The sequence below is a fragment of the Megascapheus bottae genome, chromosome 22 (assembly GCF_031878675.1).
Source record: "Megascapheus bottae isolate mThoBot1 chromosome 22, mThoBot2.hap1, whole genome shotgun sequence".
Taxonomy (NCBI): domain Eukaryota; kingdom Metazoa; phylum Chordata; class Mammalia; order Rodentia; family Geomyidae; genus Megascapheus; species Megascapheus bottae.
Window position 1 is genome coordinate 5,217,817 of NC_143530.1, and position 18,643 is coordinate 5,236,459.

The window sequence follows — 18,643 nt, forward strand, 5'->3', positions numbered from 1 at the left end:
CCAGAGACCAGCAGATTTCTCTTGTCTTGTCCATCTTCCTCTAATCATGGAAAGACAAATGTCTCAAGGGGAGGGGAGAGGACCCCTTCCAGGAGGTGTTGGCCATGCCTCCTCTTGTTCTGTAGCATCCCCGGTGCCATCTTGGTACACAGAACTACATAAAGTTCCACCACTGGATATCACTCCTACACAGAGCTCAGTAAGAATCAGGGCAAATGAACCTGTGCATGCCCCTCTCATTGAACTATCTTCCTTCTTGGTTTGAGTTCTCCTCTCTTAATGCTACACCCCACAATGCAATCATGACTTCAGTCAAGCCTCATTCCCCATGCTTTCTTGTGACACCCTTTCTTGGATAGCATGACTTCAGAGCCATGAGACTAGGCGGTTTCTTGTTATAGGTAGTGACCAGAGCAGCTCACACCCAGTGCAAACTCCAGGACATTGAGAATCTCCAATGAAAGCAGATATCTTATTCCTCCCATCCCCACCTGCTGTTTAAGTGTTGGATATCAGTGCTTGTGGGGAATCATTGTGTTTTGACAGCATTTATTCCTTCTGAAGAAACTTGGGAGTGTTTCTGTCTGCCAGGTTTCTAAGGAGGGAGGGATTTGAAATCCTGAATTCAATCGACATCCTGAAGGATCAAGTGGCTTCTGTCTTGGTTCAGGAATGTTGGTGCTTAATAACTGCTCTAGAATATCTGAAAATCACGCATGACCATTATTTTCACATGTTAGCAAAATAATGAGTTTGCACAGGGTCTTTCCCTCCCCAGGCTTCCTGCCAGGTAACTCATGTCCATTCTCATCACCACTCACTGCCTGCCATTTAAAGAAACTTCATGTTGCTGATAGTTGTGTCGTGGGAACCGGACTTATGAGCTTTATTATTTTAATTACTTTCTTCTGCCTTAAAATTTCTTTCCCACCTCATGGGATCTTGATGGGACTCAAGCCAAATATCTAAGTGGTGATGGGGCCAATGAAAGAAGATTTAACACTTGTGGACAGACACCACTGCTCTCGGAACTCAGCAGCATGTGTCACAGCAGGAGGTGATGACATATCACCTGTCCTCTGCTGCAGACTGGCTCTTGATGAGCCTCAAAAGCATAATAAAGAGCTTTCAGACACATATTATTTGGGGAACATCAAAGAACCTCCACGTAGGAAAAGTAGACAAGGTTTTGGTATTTCTGCAATTTTTTTGCTGAGAAGAAGACCACAGCTCTCTGGGTTTCTCCTGACCAGGAAGGATTGGCCCTGGCATCCTACATGGTTCCATAAAGATGGATCTTCTCTAGCCGGAGGCTAGTCTTAGTCTCCAGAGTAGATATTGCAGGTGTGAGCCACTGCCCCTGGTGCAAACATCATTCTAAGGACCAATAGGCACAAATGTAGATAAATAGATATAGATATAGATATCAGGTTCTGATCTCAAAACTTACCAGTTGGGTTTGAAACACTGACTAGTGAAGACCTAATCACAAGAGAGAGGTTTTGCAATGGAGTGTACTGAGAAAAAGTCCAAGGTCATGGGCAGTGAATGCTAACCAGATAAAGACTGCTACAGAGACTTACTACCATAGCTAACCATCTTGAAGTTGGATACAGAGGATGCATTTTTGTTATCTCAACATCAAGGTGATTGAGGCAGGAGATGCTCAAGTTTGAAGCCATCCTGGAATAGATAGCAAGATCCTATCTCAAAAAACAAACAACCATAAAACAAAACAGAGTAACAATGAAACTTAATTTGAAAACATAGCCAAGTTAAGATGGACTATGGATGTTTATGTAGAAGAAAGTTCTTTTCCATTTCTTTCTGTTTATTTGAGTTTACTAAAAGTTAGAGATATCCAGGAAGCGTAAATTTCTTTTTCTGAGGTTATCATACTTGTTTCATGTTGCATGTTCATTTAGAGAGCCCTGAATTCCGATTTTGATCATTTCTAATCCGGTTAGATTCACCTGCCTTCCCTCACTTTGTAGAGGGGAAGCTAATTGATAAACTGATAAACTGAGTCACTGGGTGACTCCAAATTGTGAGGGTAATCAGTGATGGAGCTGGAACCTGAAATTACAATTCTTTTGTTAGAAGAAGCTTCAACTTCTAAAGTTATTTTTTGCCCGAAAACACAATCTTTAAACCTTTATTAAGAGCCATACGCTTAAAATAAAGTCTGGTGAAGATAATCGTGTTGGTACAGCTTACAACAGAACTTTAAAGCTGCATTAGTAGATTAAGCTGAGTCCTAATCAGGCTTAGTATTTGCTTTATTTAATTAATTACAGCAGTGGACTTTTATTTTGTTTTAAAGAATGGTTGAAACAATATTTAAATATTTGGGGGACATGTTTGGTTCATTTAAAACTTAGATAACATAGAATTAAAGATAAAATCATAATGGATGGCCATCTATGTTTCATGCTCTGAGATGATTATGACTTCCTCAAAAAGTTCTGTTGCCCATTGATGAAACGGTCTGGGAGAGACGAGGGAGAAAGGATGAAGGGGTGATGTGAATCCAGGGGTGTTGTTCTCATGGACATGTTGTATTTAAACCTCTTTCTACAACCACTTAAATATAATTTCAGAAAATTCCAAAGACACGCTTCTCCTGTAATCCATTGATGAAAATAATACCATTTGATGCTCTTATTAATAACATTTAGTACTAACATACTATTTCTATAAGACTAAATGATAGCCGTTAAATATTTTATGTAAGAAGTTTTGAAGAAATAGTGTAAATCAATATGAGAATAATTAGTATACATTGAGACAGCCTGACTCCCTTTATACTGGTGATAGCAGATGATTTTCCTCCTAGTTAAAACACACATGCCCATTTTAGGTTATTTATAAAATGAAACCTATCATATTTTTATTTAAGTATTATGTTGATTTAAATGCAGTGACCTTGCATCAATTGGAGATATTCTTTTGTTCCCTTCTTTCTTTCTTATTCTTAAGTAGCTGGACAAAAATATTTCAATCAACATGTCAACTGCTCATGTTTCCATTCAATATACTGACTGGAGTTTTTAAATTTTGAGAATGTCAGAATCATTTATTACATTTTATGTACAGTAACATTATTATGTATCATAATTAAAGGAATTTCATCTTAGAGTTCTTACCTCAAACAAAATATTTTTTATCTCTGATCCCAAGAAATTTGTATATAATATATTATTGCTATAAATCATAGCTTGACTACCACAGGAAATTTTTAAGGAATTTTTTTAATGTAACTTTGTCACCATGGTACATGAGAATTCAGGAACAATCTGAGCAGAAACTCATATGTTTCCTGAGGCTCATCAATTTGTATCTAACTAAACATCATAAAGACAGAAGTAATGTCCACTGCTCCTTCTGTGTTACTGTGACGCTCAGTGCTGCTGGTCTTAAGGAAAATGAAGTTCACCAGAGGTGACTCGACAGCCAGGTCGGAATTGTCTGTCAGTGTAAGATTGTAACACTGACCAATAGACTACAGCGTTTTCACCCTGTTTGACCTCTAACCATAGAATGTTGGGCCAAAGAGTACTTTAGACATGGAAATAGATCCAAGAGAATAGCTGCATCTTTCTTTGAAATGAGGAGACTGATCAGATCCACTAATTATGAACCAAGGTTAAAAGGGGGAAGTGATGGATGACAGGAGGACTGAACACAGTGAGATGAAAATTAATATTAGAAAGCCTCATGAGCGCTGTGCTAGGGGCCAGGGCAGGGGGTGGGGATGGGAAATCTACATCCTGGGATTTAGCCAAAAGGGTGCTGACAAGTGGTCCTGGTTCTGAAATACTTGCAGTAATTATCAAGTAGAAGAGAAAGTGTGTGTGTGTGTGTTGTGTGTGTGTGTGTACACGTGTGTATATACATATGCACACACATGTACAGACACACACATGTGTGTACTCACATGCTTATGTATTCTCACTGTGGATAAACTATTACCTGTTAGAGTTAACACAGTCAAGATTCATTTGGGGACCCGTGTTGACTCATTTAAAACTTTAAAATAATATAGACAGAATTAAGGTCTAGAATCAGGATTGATCCAAATCTATTTGATTATGACTTTATCATAGAAACGTTTTTCTATAATCCATTGATGAAAATAATATTGATGTGTTGTTGCTCTTAGCAATTACTTTTACCACTAAAATATTGTTCTAACTTATGGTCATTTAAGGAAAAGTGGACCATGGTGTATTGAGTGTGGAGTCTTATTATTTTTTTGGATCAATATCAGGGTTTGAACTCGGGTTCTCACAATCATTTGTCTTGCTTGCTCAGTTGATTTTCTACCACTTGAGCTATGTTTCCAACTAGCATTTTGTTGGTAATCTTTGGAGGTGGAGTTTCTTGGACTTCTACGTGGAAGCTGGTTTGAAATTTTGATCCAAAGGGCTCTGAGCCTCCCAAGAAGCTGGGATTACAGGCCTGAGCCACTAGTACCCAACTACTTGGACTAATTTTAAACCACTTCATTCTTTTAGATAGGAGACATCTCTGGTGCCATATTTTAATCCTTCCTTTGCCATTTTGTCATTAATTGTGTAAAGAATACTGCTCTTTTTTCTTTTGCGTCCATACCTATAAAATAGAAATAATATTGGAACCCATCTGATACCACATAGCAGAGAATAAATAGGTTTGTTAATCCATGTAAAGCTTTCAGGACAGTCCAAAACTCAACATGAGGATTATGGTGGTGTTCCTTCCAAGCTGTCATTGGTATTGTGGGTTTTGCTTGACATGGTTCTGGTTTTGACCACAGTTCTAACTGGCTGTGATCTCATCTAGAAACACAGTAGCATGAGAGACTTGGCTCAAACGAAGATCCATAGAATAATGTGAACTACCCATGTCTTCTCTCTTCCAGTAGCTTCAGCCTCCCTTAATCATATTCATTTGCCAGGCCCAGACAGTCTAGCACTGTGACTTGAAAGCTGATGTTTAAGAAATCTGTTCTATCCTCACATCTATCTCTGTTATCCATTGCATCCTCAGGAATGAGGGGAGAGTCGTACTTCATTGGAAGGAGAAGCCTGGGGCAGCAGGCATTCACCCCTGAAGATGGAAGCCTCCTCTTACTGTGCTGTATAGACAGAGACTGGGCTGTCACTCAGTGCTTTGCAAAAGAAGCCTTTCAAGCGATCACTGATTTCAACGACCTTCCCAATGCATTATTTGCATGCAATGTCCACCAGTCTGTGTTTGAAGGAGAAGAAAGCAAGGTAAGAAGTCTTGTCTGCTCCCAAAGCATGGGGAGAAGTGACCTGATCTCAGCATCTTAGCCTTGTTTGTTTGAGGTGGTGTGTTGAGGTGTCTGGGAATGTTCAGTTGGCACCGTGTTGGGCACATGTAGCAGGATAAGAAAAAATCTGTTCCATCATGAGGTAGCTTTGCTGTTCTGCCTCACAAGGTTGTGTGCTGAAGCCAGTCTATAGCTCGTGGACACAAAAGTGGTGCACTTTGGGCCAAGACGTCCATGTTTAAAACTTCTAAAAGTTCTCTTTCCCCCATGATGGCAAAACCCATCGTTTGTCTTGCTCCAAACAGCACGATTTTTTGAACCCTTTCCCCTCCTTCAGTTGGATGGCTGTTCTATAAAATGGTTTCTGAAGTAGTGACCAAGTTCCCCGCAGTTCCTAGAGAAAGCCGGCTGGCTGGGGACAATGTGAATTGCACACAGGGAGTCTGGAGGATGGCACTGCAGGCCGGGAGTTGTGGGAATTCAGCGGTAGCTCCTTGGTTTGAAGTGATTGCAGAATGAGGATGTCTGTGCATAGATATTTTAGAGATGTTTACCTTAGGAAACAAACTTGACTCAGTAGTAATTGTGCTGAGAAACCACAATACATATACTACTCAATCTTTTTAAAAGTTTTTAAGTTTGATATATAAATGACCCAACCTTCTTTGGAATATGTGGCTTCCTCATAAATATCCAATATTATATCATGGAAAATATGATAGGTATTTTCACAATTTATCTAGATATTATTGATTTTGTAAACACCTCGCTGCCACAGAAAACAAATAAAAACAACCCAGAAGATTTGATATTATTTTGAGTCATATTTCATGACAACATATTTTAGGACAATATTATTTTTGGAGTTGAACAGATGAAATGGTGGGTTTTACCATAGAATCTTCAGGGCTGTGACCACCAAACTATTTAAAATAAGAAAATCACCCGTGCCAGGAAGGACACAAAAAATTTGTTGTAGGATTGTCTGCCAGATTATTGTTTCTTAAGGGCAAATTGCTTCTGTGGCAATATTCTTGTCATCCACTGAGAGAAACACGGGCCCAAGATTTCCCCTCATCCTTCTCATTATTTCTCATAATTACAGGATTTCTTCTGGAAATTAACTGGGATTTTTTTTTAGAATTCTCTTTTTCATTAATATAAAAGTATTAAATTCTTCTACCTTTTGTGTCAACAAGACTTAGGAGGTTACTAATGTTTGTACTGAGTGCTTTTCAAGATTGGTTGATCAACTGAACCAGAACAGGGGACACAGAAGGGTAGATGTTTGGGGAGCACTCATGGCCCTACATCTCTTTTGATCTTCTAATCAGTGATTTGGTAATGGCTTACAAAATATGTTTAATTAGTTTGTATACAATGTTGATACGTTGCAGCTTTAAGAGGCAGTATTTGGTCCTATGACCTAGATGACAGATTGAGGCATGGTAAGCAAGACATAATCCAATAGAACCAGTTTCAAATAAATTAGATCCTACATTTATTGCCAGAAAGCTAAACTTAGTAACTGGCCAAGGTATGTATATTAAAATTGATGAAAGCTGCTGGAAGGTCTTTTTCCCTGGATCCAATCCTTTAGCCTCCCTCTATGGGGAGTTCATAGGATATTAAATAACCTGATAATGATTCATTTTTGTTAAACTATAACTGATGTGCTAAGGATCAGAGATAATGGGATACCAGATGGGTTGCCTGAGCCAGGGGTCATGATCTTTGGGACTCTGTAAAACGTCTTGGTGGAGCTAGGTAATACTTTATTTGCACAGCCACATACTTTTCTTTATGACTGAAGACATTTCCATGTTCCCTGTGATTTAGGAATAATTTGGATAGGATTGCTCTCCAGAGTAGAGCTATGGAATGGAATCTGGCAGAGGTGGGTCCTCCTGATTGGTCTCTGGGTCTCGAAGGGGGTGATAGGAGTCTAGGTTCTTTCCCTTTACCTTGTACTTCTGCCATGCTGTGCTGTCAGTTAAACCCAGAGGGACCAACTTCCCAAACTGCAAGTCCAGTACTCCTTTTTCTCTTCCTCAGTTGGCTATCTCAGGCATTTCCTATACATTCACAGGAATCTTCAGTCTCTTTTCCGTATACTAAATACACAGGAACATTGTTCTCTGAGAATATACTATTCCCAGGATATAGATTTCATGAATTTGAGTGACAAAGGCCAAAGATGGATATCTTTTCATAAGGGTGGATGTTTGAGGCACTATGCTAAGTTGAGAAGGATTATTTTTTTCAGCAGAGAACAAAGAGGCCCAAGTCATCTCCTAAACTCCATGTATTTGCTGTGGTCATTAATTTCATAGTTGATCTTGGGAAGATAGATTCTGCAGCCTAGAGTTTTTTCAGAGCAGTGGTGCTCAGCCTTGCCTCCGAGGTTCATGGTGGGTGGAGAGTGGGTGATTACGTGTGTAGACAGTTTGGGCAGAGGTCTTTCTGTTATGGCGTAACTTCTTTCTGAATCATTGTCTCTGGATATTGTTGGATTACAGTTTGGCCTGTCTCTCTAATTATTTTAATCTTCTTAGTTCGATAAGAATGGAAGTACTTGCTGCCTCTCATAGATAAATCCCACAGCAATCTCTTGCCTATTTTTCCCACATGCCCAAGGCACACTTTTCCTTTTCCTTTCTGGGTTTTTCAGAGATGGGGGCAACATCATAGAATGTGGTTTTCTGATGCTGCCTCTTGCTGTTGACACATGTGATAACTACTCTGTACACTCATTGTGCTATCCCTTGAAAATCTCAGTTCTGATATCTCAAGTGCATTTTCTTGGTAGCTTTGTGAGAGTCATGGGATTCACCCCAGTTTTCAGCTAGGCAACATTTTGTAGGTGGGTATTTTGGTTTGATGCTCTTGTAAGTTGTGTGCACACACTTGTGTGTGATTTGTAGTGGTCCAGATGGCTGGATTTGCTTCTAGAACACAAAGGACAACTGGAGCTGGCCGAAGTTAGCATCTGAAAGCAATAGAGACAGATGGTTGTTTGTATGCTACAGCTTAAAATATAACTATTTAGAACTGGAGTCTTCACGGCATCCACCACCTAAAAGTCACGAAGGTCCCCTCCTGCACATGCTGAGGCATTGCCTTCATGATCCTATGGGGCTGCAGATACTCTTGAGTCAGGTGAGGCTGAAGAGAAGATCCTCTGAGCTGCCCTGAGTTTGTGTTGAACACGGATAGATAAGGGTCTGCTTGGCAGGACATTGGCACAGAGAAACAACCACCATGAAACATTCACCCGGGTGCGGTTGTATATGGAAACAGTGGAAAAGTGCCTCTATGCTGGCCTTCAAAACCCAGGAATCCATTTCGTTTAATCATGGTGGCAATGCTAGCCCCAGAAGCACTGGAGGGCTCCGTGCTTTTCCAAGCTGTGCAGAGCCCCTCCCATCATCGTGGCCATGCAAGGAAGATGCCATCTCTCTGCCTCTTCACATTCTGATGCCCAGCAGAGCTCATATCCCAGCCCCCACTGGTACATCTATCTGGAGGTGACGCAGAACATATGCAATATACACATGTAAACTAGGTAACTCAAGAGTATGGTTGGAGTTGAGAAAGATAAGGAGGGAGTGGTATTGATCAAGACGCATGGTACTTAGAAATGGATCTGTTGAATTGAATCCCCTTTGTACAATCATAATAATAATGGTAATAATAAGGAAACAAAAAAAATCACAGGCACCAAAATGTCTTACTCTGGTAAACTCGGTACTTAGGAGGCTGGGATCTGAGGATTGGATTCAAAGCCAGCCTGGGAAGGAAAGTCTGTGAGACTTTTATCTTCAATTAATCACCAAGAGATTGGAACGGGAATGGTGGCTCAAGTGATAGAATCCTAGCCTTGAGAAGAAGAAGACCTAGGCTATGAATTCAAGCCCCAGGACCAGTACCAAAGGAAGATAATAAAATACAGTGATTACAAAGACTTAGATAATAAGAAGGAACCCAAGCTGACATGCAGTCCACAGAGTATACGACAGACTTTAAGCCACGACACACCAGCTGTTCTCTTTCTTAAATGGGGAGTATTTCTGCCACTCATCAGACAAAGTATACTTTACTGTCATAGACAGCAGGCTGGAGATCTATCTCTGACCTGCTTTTCATAATTTGATGGGGAAGGAGGGGAACAGTCACCAGGATTCTCTTATTCAGGGCCACATGTTTCTTACGACCTGGCCACTGGGTAGAAGTTAGCTCTTTCGTTCGAAGGAAGCAATGGCCTAATCTAAATTGGCAGAAGGGTGTCCCAAAGTGTCTCCAAAACAAAGCTCTGATTCACCGAGGTTTCTGCCTCTCTGTGCTCAGCGCCTTCACCCTCCAGTTCACAGGAACGCCCTCACCGCTCTCCTCCCATCTCCACAGCCCCAGAGACTTTCTTCACCATTCACGTGGACAAACAACCTTATTTGCCTTAAGCTACTTAAAGTCTGAGCAGAACCAATGGGAAATGCCTGGCAATATCTTGGGTTTAGATACCAAAGAGGCTACCACAGGCCTTGCTGGGGTTATTTATTGTACAATAGGAGGTACTTTGCTAAATTTCTAAATCCCTTCCTTTGAAACCCATACATATGTGAGGACTCAAGGGTTTCAGGCAGTGGGTGGGTTATGGATCTGTAAGTTATGAACATGAACCCATAAGCCATGTTAAAAAAAATTAAGCATACTCTTCCCATGGTAAGATACTCCAGTCTTTTAGACAATTTGTGTTTTGTTGACAGATAAAAATGTTATATATGTATATATACACACACACATATATTATACAGTATATTTTAGAATATGAATCAATTCTCTTTTGGTGGGGGGAAACATGGTCTAGTTCCAACTTGCAAGTGTTATTAGGTCTCCTAAAGTGTTTGCAAAGCAAAATCTGATTAATTGTGAAATTGGCTACACTGAGCTAATTAGACATGCATTACCTCATGTACTTATTTTATAGGGCGAGAACATTTAAAAATAAGATTTCTTCATGATTCTCAAAAATGTTAACTGTAGACACTGTGTGGTACAATAGAGCTCCTACTTCTTTCTCATTTTTAATTGAAAATTTGTGTTACCTAACCAACATCTGTCTACACTCCCCTCCTCGGCTCTGGCTACTACCATTTTCCTCTCTTCCATGAGTTTGACCTTTTCAGATTCTACAGGTCAAAGGAAATCATGTGGAATTTGCCTCTCTGTTTCTGGTTTATTCTGATTAACAAGATAATCACCCCTATTGTTTTTGAAGACAATAGTGTTCCACTGTGTATACATACTCTAAATGTCACATTTCATTTCTTCATTCTTCAGTTGATCAGCCCAGATCGGTTCCATAGCTTGGCTGTTATGAGTGAGAGTTAAAGATAATTCTTTGGCATTATACCTGGGTCCCCAAATAGGTAAATCATTCAATATTAAATTGAACCTCCAAATCAATGAATGACCAAAGACACTGCTGCATTTTCCAAGATCAGTTGGCTATTTAGCAATACAGAAAGAGTAGAGAACAGAAGGCCTCATGGCTCTGCAGTCCTCGTGATTTTCATGGTTCATCCTGGTCTCCCTGTGTTTATGTTCTACTGTGTAAGACAGATTCTTGGTGTTTGCAGCACTGATGTTCAAGTTAAAGGAAGCAAGGGAGAAGGACTTGGACAATTCAACAGTAACACTGAAGCCAAACATAAATGCACGGAATCCAAATCACTCTTGTAGTTAAGACAGAACAAAGCATGTGTGTGACTAAAGCTGTCTTATACATCATCTTATATTTATGTAAATGTGAGAGGAAGCAAACTAATGAATAAAAAATCAAAAGTATTTCTAGGAGAGTTTACTTCTGTAACTACCCTCAGGGGGAAAAAGTCAGAGGGAAAAAAAGAAAGGAAGGAAGGAAGGAGGGAAGGAGGGTGGAAAGGGAAGGAAAGAAAGAAGTAAGGAAGAAAGGAAGGAAGAAAGGAAGGAAAGGAGAAATGGAGGGAGGGAGAGAAAGAAGGAGAAAGGAAAAATAGGAAGGAAGGGAGAAAGGAAGAACAAAAGGAAAGGAAGGAAGGAAGGAAGGAAGGCAGGCAGGCAGGCAGACAAGCAGGCAGGCAGGCAGCCGTCTCTTCTTTAGAAGGCCCTAGAAATGTGTAACAGTGATGGGAAGAAGCTGGCTGAAAGTTTCACACTAAGGCTACGTAGTTAAGTGTGACTCAAAGGTACAAATTTACTGTGTCTTAAGTGTCACGGGATGTAGATGGGAAAACTAAAAATGACCAGGGCTCTAGAACATGGAGACTGGGAAATGACAGCAGTCCCTTCTTTGAGGTCTCCAAGCCACTGACAATTAAATTGAACATTGTCCTTGAGAGGTTCGCTCTGTTCTGTTGTTTTCAATCTGTGTAGGGACGATGACATTTACTTCCAGCAGTTGGTTATTCTGAGAATGTTTAAATTGTGAAAGGACTCGGCATGGAGCCCTGCTTTCTTCAGCCTCCGGAGGGGACAGGAGAGCAGCGTGATTCATCACTAATCATCCAGGCACAAACCCGATGAGAGGCCCAGTGAGGGGCAGCTCTGAAAGCAACCACAGAGCGTTCCCTGGAGCCCAGGCCTTTCGTGAAGTGGATACTATACCCCACAGGCATATTTAGTATCTCAATTTTCCACAGCACTGGGTGACCCCCACCCCTGGTGCTCCAGGGCCTGCCAAGCCACTCTAGATCCTCCACATATTCCCTGGTACATACAAGCATACATACCTATCTGTCTCAGGGAAGGCACACTAGGGCTTTTGGTCAGGGCTCCTGGCTTTTCCTTAGCTTTCTCTCTCAAGACTAGTGCTCCATCACTTGAGCCACAGCTCCACTTCTGGCTTCTTACTGATGAATCACTGATAAATTTATTTCCCTTGGCTGGCTTCAGACCTTGATCCTCAGATCTCAGCCTCCTGAATATCTGTGAATATAAGCATGAGCCCCAGGCCCTGACCATGGTTTTAAGCCTGAAGATCAGATTTCCATCTGAGTTGTGAAAGATAGACTCATGGATCATGGTATAAATTTTTATCAGACATGTGGAAATAAATATGATCTGATATGTGTTATTTGTAGAGTAATCTACTCTTCCACTGCAGTGGGGAGAGCCTTTGTGTCCTGAGGACAGAGGAAAAATTCTCATTTTTGCAGGTCATACATATTGCTGCATACTGATGATGCGGTCTTGGCCATTTCGGAGTCCTCTGTGTTTAAAATACATGTTCTATAGATATTCCCTATGATTAAATGAAGTGCAGTAGTTAAGGCGAGTGCCCAGTGCGAGAGCCTGCTAAGTGTTGGATCCCTTCTTCATTCTCCAGCCCACCACCCATCAAATCTGTGACTCTGTTTCTCCTTCAAAGAGAGCAGGTGCTTCCCTGGATGCAGAGCCAACTGGTTCTCATGCTGTGAAGTTAGAGGGAGCACTTCTTCTAGTCATCTGCAGAATTGAAATACAGCAGAACCTGGCATCTTGGAGAAGGTTCATCTCAGGCTTGGCCGTGTATAAATACCACCTGCATTTGTGCTGGGACGAACTTGGACACTAATCCTTCTGAAAGGTTCAGGAGACACTTTTCTTTTAGAATTAGTGAGCCAGGAAATAGTTGTATATTCTAGGGAGCTGTTGTACTTTTTTCTTTGGGAGGATTATATAATTTAACATGTTTCTCTTTTTCCCTGCCTTCCAGGAGGCATGAATTAAATACTAACAATCAATCATATCAACACTATTCTTACTAGCTCTGATATTTTATTTCTCTAATAATCACTTAATTATGTATATCTTTAATGTGATAATTTTGCCTGAGCCCATCAAACTTGCTTCATATGAATACTTCAACAATTATTTTCCAGCAAGAAGCTGGATAAGAGTCAATATAGTTATTTGCAGATGTTTTAAATTCTACATTGAATAGGGGAAAAATCACCTAACTATGTAAGTTATGTAATATGTCTAGAGTAATGTACACCCGAATGTTTATGCTGTAACTTGTTTAGAAGAAAAAAAATCCTCATAGTGCCTGATGGTTGTGATTCACGCCAGTAATCGGGCTACTGAGAAGGCTAAGATCTGAGGGTCGTGGTTCAAACCCATCCCAGTAGAACAGTCCATGAGATTCTTATCTCTAATTAACCACCAAAAAGCTAGAGTGAAGCTATGGCTCAAGTGAAAGAGCACCAGCTTTGTGCAAAAAGGTAAGGGATAGCACCTAGGTCCTGAGTTCAGGCTCTAGTACCAGCTTCAAAAAAAAAAAAGACTTGAATGGAGAGACTGTAACTTTTCATTCCAGTAAGAGCATCTTCTACAAACCTAAGTATCTCTCTCTAGGGCAACAGAAGCATCTAATGGATTAGGGAGTTGTACTTTCAATATGACTGTCAAGTCTGGTAATTGATCTAATATTTGAGGAAATGAAGACATACAAGCTATTTAAGGATACATTTTTAAATCTAGTCTTATATTCAACCGGATTTTGAGTCCCAAAGGCTTCAATCTGATTTCTTATGGGAGGTATCTGCAATTCCAGTACTGAGGCTTCTCTTCACATTATGATTTTCCCTCTGGCACAACCTTGAGAAACTCGTCATGGAAATTCACTTAAAATTTACAGTATAACTCAGGTTCCAGATGTATGAAGACCAATGAGAGGATGGGAGTTTGACCACAATGACCACTTTCAGGAAACAAGCCTTCAAGGGTCTGCAAGTTGACATTGATAACCAGTACAGTTCAATCTACCTTTTCCAGTCAGCCTTGCTGTGGATGTGGGAGCAGGGCACGTGGAGGTGAGAAGGAGACAAAGGGCCAGTCAGAGCCTGCCTGCTGGTCAGCTCCCTCTTAGTAGATGGATCCCAGCACCTGTAGGGGGCATATTTCCTTACCGGCATCTCCAACCCTCCCAGGTCTCAGTACCTGCAGTTCACTGGTGGAATCACAAGGTCCTCTGGCATGAGAAAGAGTGCTTTCTTTGCAGTATCCCCAGTGTTGCAAAGCCTTGGATTTTAATATATGTACATATGCAGATTAGTTAAGAGTTGACATTAACGGCTGATGTCTTGGATAACCAGCATGTAAGCACTCTAAGAAGAGATAGCTCCAAAATGATAGCAATGAGCTTTCTTTTGCAGTTTGGAGACTGACTTGGGAATCTCGAAAATGCACAATGAAAGCATGGCTGCGGCAAGTGTAAGACAGCTGAACCTGCAGCAGCACATCAGTGGCAGAGTTTTATTCTGGTCTGGGCGGGACTCTTAACCCACTTCTTTGTGTCTGGAGGAGTGATTGCATCCTGCAATGGTCTTGAGTCTTGGCACTTGAGGCTCACTGCGAATTGAGTCTTCTTTTGTATGAATAGATCCCAAGGAGATATTTAAAATATGTCCCTAACTATCCAGAAATAAACAATGTAGGAACTCAGGGTAGGGCAGTGATTTATAAATGTCTTACCAAAAGGAGGGAACGCTACGGCAATCACTCATTCAATCCTGCCATCCATTGTTTCATGATACTTAAAAATCTACCATGTCCCAAATATTGCTTTGGGCACTGGGAAGACAAGAATGGGATTCCAAGTCTTAGGAAACATTCTGATAATCACACGACAATATGTGAAATGTGAGATTGCAGAGGATGAAATAATTTAGGAAAGCTCAGGGAGTTGACACCTAAGAGGAGAACATTCGTAATGCCCAAGTCTCAGGACGACCACCAAGGAGATGGGTTCATATCCCAGATGAGCCCCCAACTGTAATGCCAAGGTTCCAGGATGACCACCAAGGAGACCACCGAGAGCCAGACATTCCGAAATGCAAAAGCAAGGCTTTATTCAGGTGGGCATCCGGGCCTTGTCCTATATACCCAGCAGGAGCTTAGGAGGAGACCGGTGAGCTGAATTTTTACAGGGCTTTTAAAGGCAAAGACCACAGATTTACAGCAACACAGCAATCAGCTATTGGAGTGAGATAAGGTAGGGGTTAGGGATACTTCAGGGCAGTGGAAGCTAACGGGAGGTTCCCATGCCAGTAGAGTCCTAATTAGCCATCTGAGGGTAGATTTATGGCTTTAGAAAACAAATGCCATCCCTTGAATTTACACAAGTTCTGGTTAATTTTAACACAGACAGGTCAGTTCCTGGGACTTAATGGCACCACAATTCTGATTCTTTAATTTATGTGCGCTTTTGGGTCACTCATAGTTTATATTAACTGCCTCAGAATGGGGGCACTTTTTAGCCCCTCACATTTTATTGTGTGTGTGTTTGTAGCTCAGTTCTTCTGGATATCTACTTCCTTCATGGCAGTCACTCATCTCCTCTTGTTTCCTCTTGACATGAATTCACGTGCTTGACCCATCTCTCCTTGAACTGACAGCCCTCTTGTTCTGACTAGCTTCATGGTGTATGGATCAGTTAAAGGGAAGTCTCCCACCTGTCAGGTCATATCTGACTTAGCTTGCTTGGTGACAGGCCCCTAGTGATGACCGCATCCTGGCTTGCTCGTCATGTTGGTTATCTCTGGGCCCTTGTTGGCTCACAGCCATAGAGCAGCATGGAGCCACAACTGCCATGTTTCTCTGGCTGCACTGGTAGATGCACTGGTTTGTACTTGAAGTAAGTGGAGCCTGAACAGACTCCGTGCCTGGCATGAAATGTGCTGGCTCTGGTGACTGGATAACAGGAGGCTTTAGTTAGGCCTTCCTCTTGAGTAATCAACATTGTTGTCCTGTTTCTAAAGAGTGATTAGTGAGTGCAGATGGCCGAAAGGAAAAAAAAAAACCAACAACTTGTCTCCTAATCCTAACTTTGACCAGGGCTTCTTCTTGAATGAATTAATCGAGCTAACTGATGGAGGATACATGGGTGGTAGATTGCTTTGCATTATTGTAAAACACAAAACAAAACAATCAACAAACTGCGACCTGTGAAGAGAGAGAGTGTTCTTGGATGACATGACATCATGGAAGACTCTAGGTGTTGACTCATCATTATTTTTAGGTGGCTCCATGCTTTTTTTTTGGTGGTTCTAAGAATAGTGCCCATGTCTGGACTCCAGAGAAAGTCACCTCCATGAGGATCTTGTCACCACAGCCGCCGCCGTGCAATGCCATTTCTGTTTCCAGGGACAAGCCCACTTTGTAGAATTCTACCTCCAAATATCCTGCCTCTTTAGGTTTGCAATAGTTCCCTGGACCCCATGGCTTTGCCAGGAAGAGCCATGAGAAGTGGTTCAGCCCCGGATCAAATGTCCTGATTTTTATAAAGAATAAGATCATCTGTAAAAACAAGGAAGCAAAAAAGAAAAATTTCTGTTCCTCTAAAGGGCTGTTATTGGCTGTATTTGCTGCCCATTTGGTGTGTGGGAACCTTAATTAGTGAGTTTACCCAATTTATAATGTTGTCGAGATGCATTTATAAGCCATAGATCTTATGAATTCAGTGACTAAATGCCTCATATTAGGACTGAGGATTGGGAGTGAGGCCACAGGAATGTGTGTCACAATCAACTACAAAAAGCCAGAACAAAATGCTAGTCTGTTAAATGACATAAGAATATAAATTGTAGGCGGTATTAGAACTTGATGATAGGGTGATAGAAAAGATCAAACAAGCCCAGAAATGGAAGTTTCTGAGTCAAGGTGGGGTCTGGGGTTTCTGTCACTATGCAGAACATATGCCACGAGGGTCATTGTGTTTTTACACAGCCTTTTAGGGCACCTGGGTTTACCCTGGGCATATGAGGATGGCCAAACCCTTTCCCAATGGAAGCCTGCCTGCTAGAGGTTGGAGGAGCTGCTTGATGGAGCTTGCTGGGATTTGGACATCAAATTATGATGTGTCCTTGGAGCAGAGTTTGAAATGTGACCTGGGTCTACGTGTGGCTGGAAAAGAATCAGAGTGTTCTGGGAAAGCTGGTCTTTATTTTATTTTATTTTGTCACCTGACTTTGGAGAAGTAGCCTCTCCTTGAATTGTGTACAAGCTCAGACCTCTTGCCAACGTGGGTCCTTTTGTCTCTAATTTGGGGGAACTGTCACATCATAGTGATTAAGGAGAAGACCCGGATAGACATCAGTCCAAGTCTCAAATCAGATTCCACCACTCACTGGTTGCTCATTATTATAGGCAAGCCTCTTTTTCCTTATCTACAAATGGAGTCAAGCAATTTAGAGTTTAGCTTCTAGGGGTGCTTGTGAGGTTTAGCTTGGTGGGTGGAGCCCAGGCTGCTTTGACCACCGCGACTGTAAAAGTTGACTAGGAATTTAGAGCTCTGCTCACCATTCTGATGGTTTAGATCTTGCATCTTTTAAAACCTGGAAGGACTCCACTCCTTGGATTTCTCATAACTGTTCCATATCTCACCAAAGTGAGTACAGGCTGTGGTTAGCCCCTGCTGTTTATTCTCCTCACCCTGAAAAGACCTCTGAAACTGGGGTGGAGGAGGCAGCAAACCTAATGACTGTCTTTGGAATCTGAACAAAAGCATTCCCATGCAAGAAACACGCAGAGGAAAGCCAATTTGTGCACTCTCACAGCTAACCCTTTGCATATCACCTTCCTGCATTAAAAAGTTGTCCATCTTAGCCAGACACCAGAAGCTCATGCCTTCAATCCTAGCTACTCAGGAAACTGAGAGCTGAGAATTGTGGTTCAAAGCCAGTAGGGGCAGGAAAGTCCATGAGACTCTTATCTCCAATTAACTCCTGGAAAACCAGAAGTGGCGCTGTGGCACAGTGGTAGAGTACTAGCCTTGAGCAAAAGACCTCAGGGACAGTGCCCAAGCCATTACTAAGATGTAAATTGCCCATTTTGACCTATAGCGCCCCTCTGCCTCTACAGAAAGCTTGGCTTTCCTAAATATTGAATGAATAGTTAAAAGAAGCCTGGATGTAGTCATTTGGTAATTTCACTTACATTCTGACATGTATTAGACTTCTGTTAGAGAGGGAATAAATTTTTTAGAAATTTTCTGAAAAGAAAAGCCAGTCTTGGCCTTTCGGTTTTGCTTTTTTTTGTTTCTTGTTTTTATAAGTTTCCAGGAGAAAAATTGAATTGGCTGACCAAGCCTTCTTTATGAGTAATTAAAGTCATTTCATATTTTAATTTCAAGAAACAAAAGTCCACTGAATACAAGATATTTTCTCTGCTGGTTTTCATTCTCTTAGTGGCAAATTTTAGCTTGTGGTGATTTTGATTGGCAATTTAAATCTGATTACTTTAGAAGAGAATGACATTTACATTCGAAAGCTGAGGTAAATGAGAACTGAGCCTGTTAAAATTTGAAGACACTTTTGTTTTCATAGTCTTCAAATACTTTAAAGGTTT

The 18,643-nt window shown here is 41.2% G+C and overlaps 1 protein-coding gene across 3 annotated transcripts in view; it reads left to right on the forward strand.

Annotated features, from left to right (window-relative positions):
* Positions 1-18,643, forward strand: part of Rcan2 (regulator of calcineurin 2) — a 143,291-nt gene that overhangs the window by 20,016 nt on the left and 104,632 nt on the right. For 2 of the 3 annotated variants that reach the window (XM_090355535.1, XM_090355534.1), the window contains exon 2: positions 5,032-5,258. In XM_090355535.1, coding sequence (XP_090211661.1) covers positions 5,034-5,258 — 225 coding nt within the window. In that variant the 5' untranslated portion in view covers positions 5,032-5,033. Of the gene's footprint in view, positions 1-5,031; positions 5,259-18,643 lie in introns of those variants that run through there. The other variant, XM_090355537.1, reaches the window with a different exon arrangement.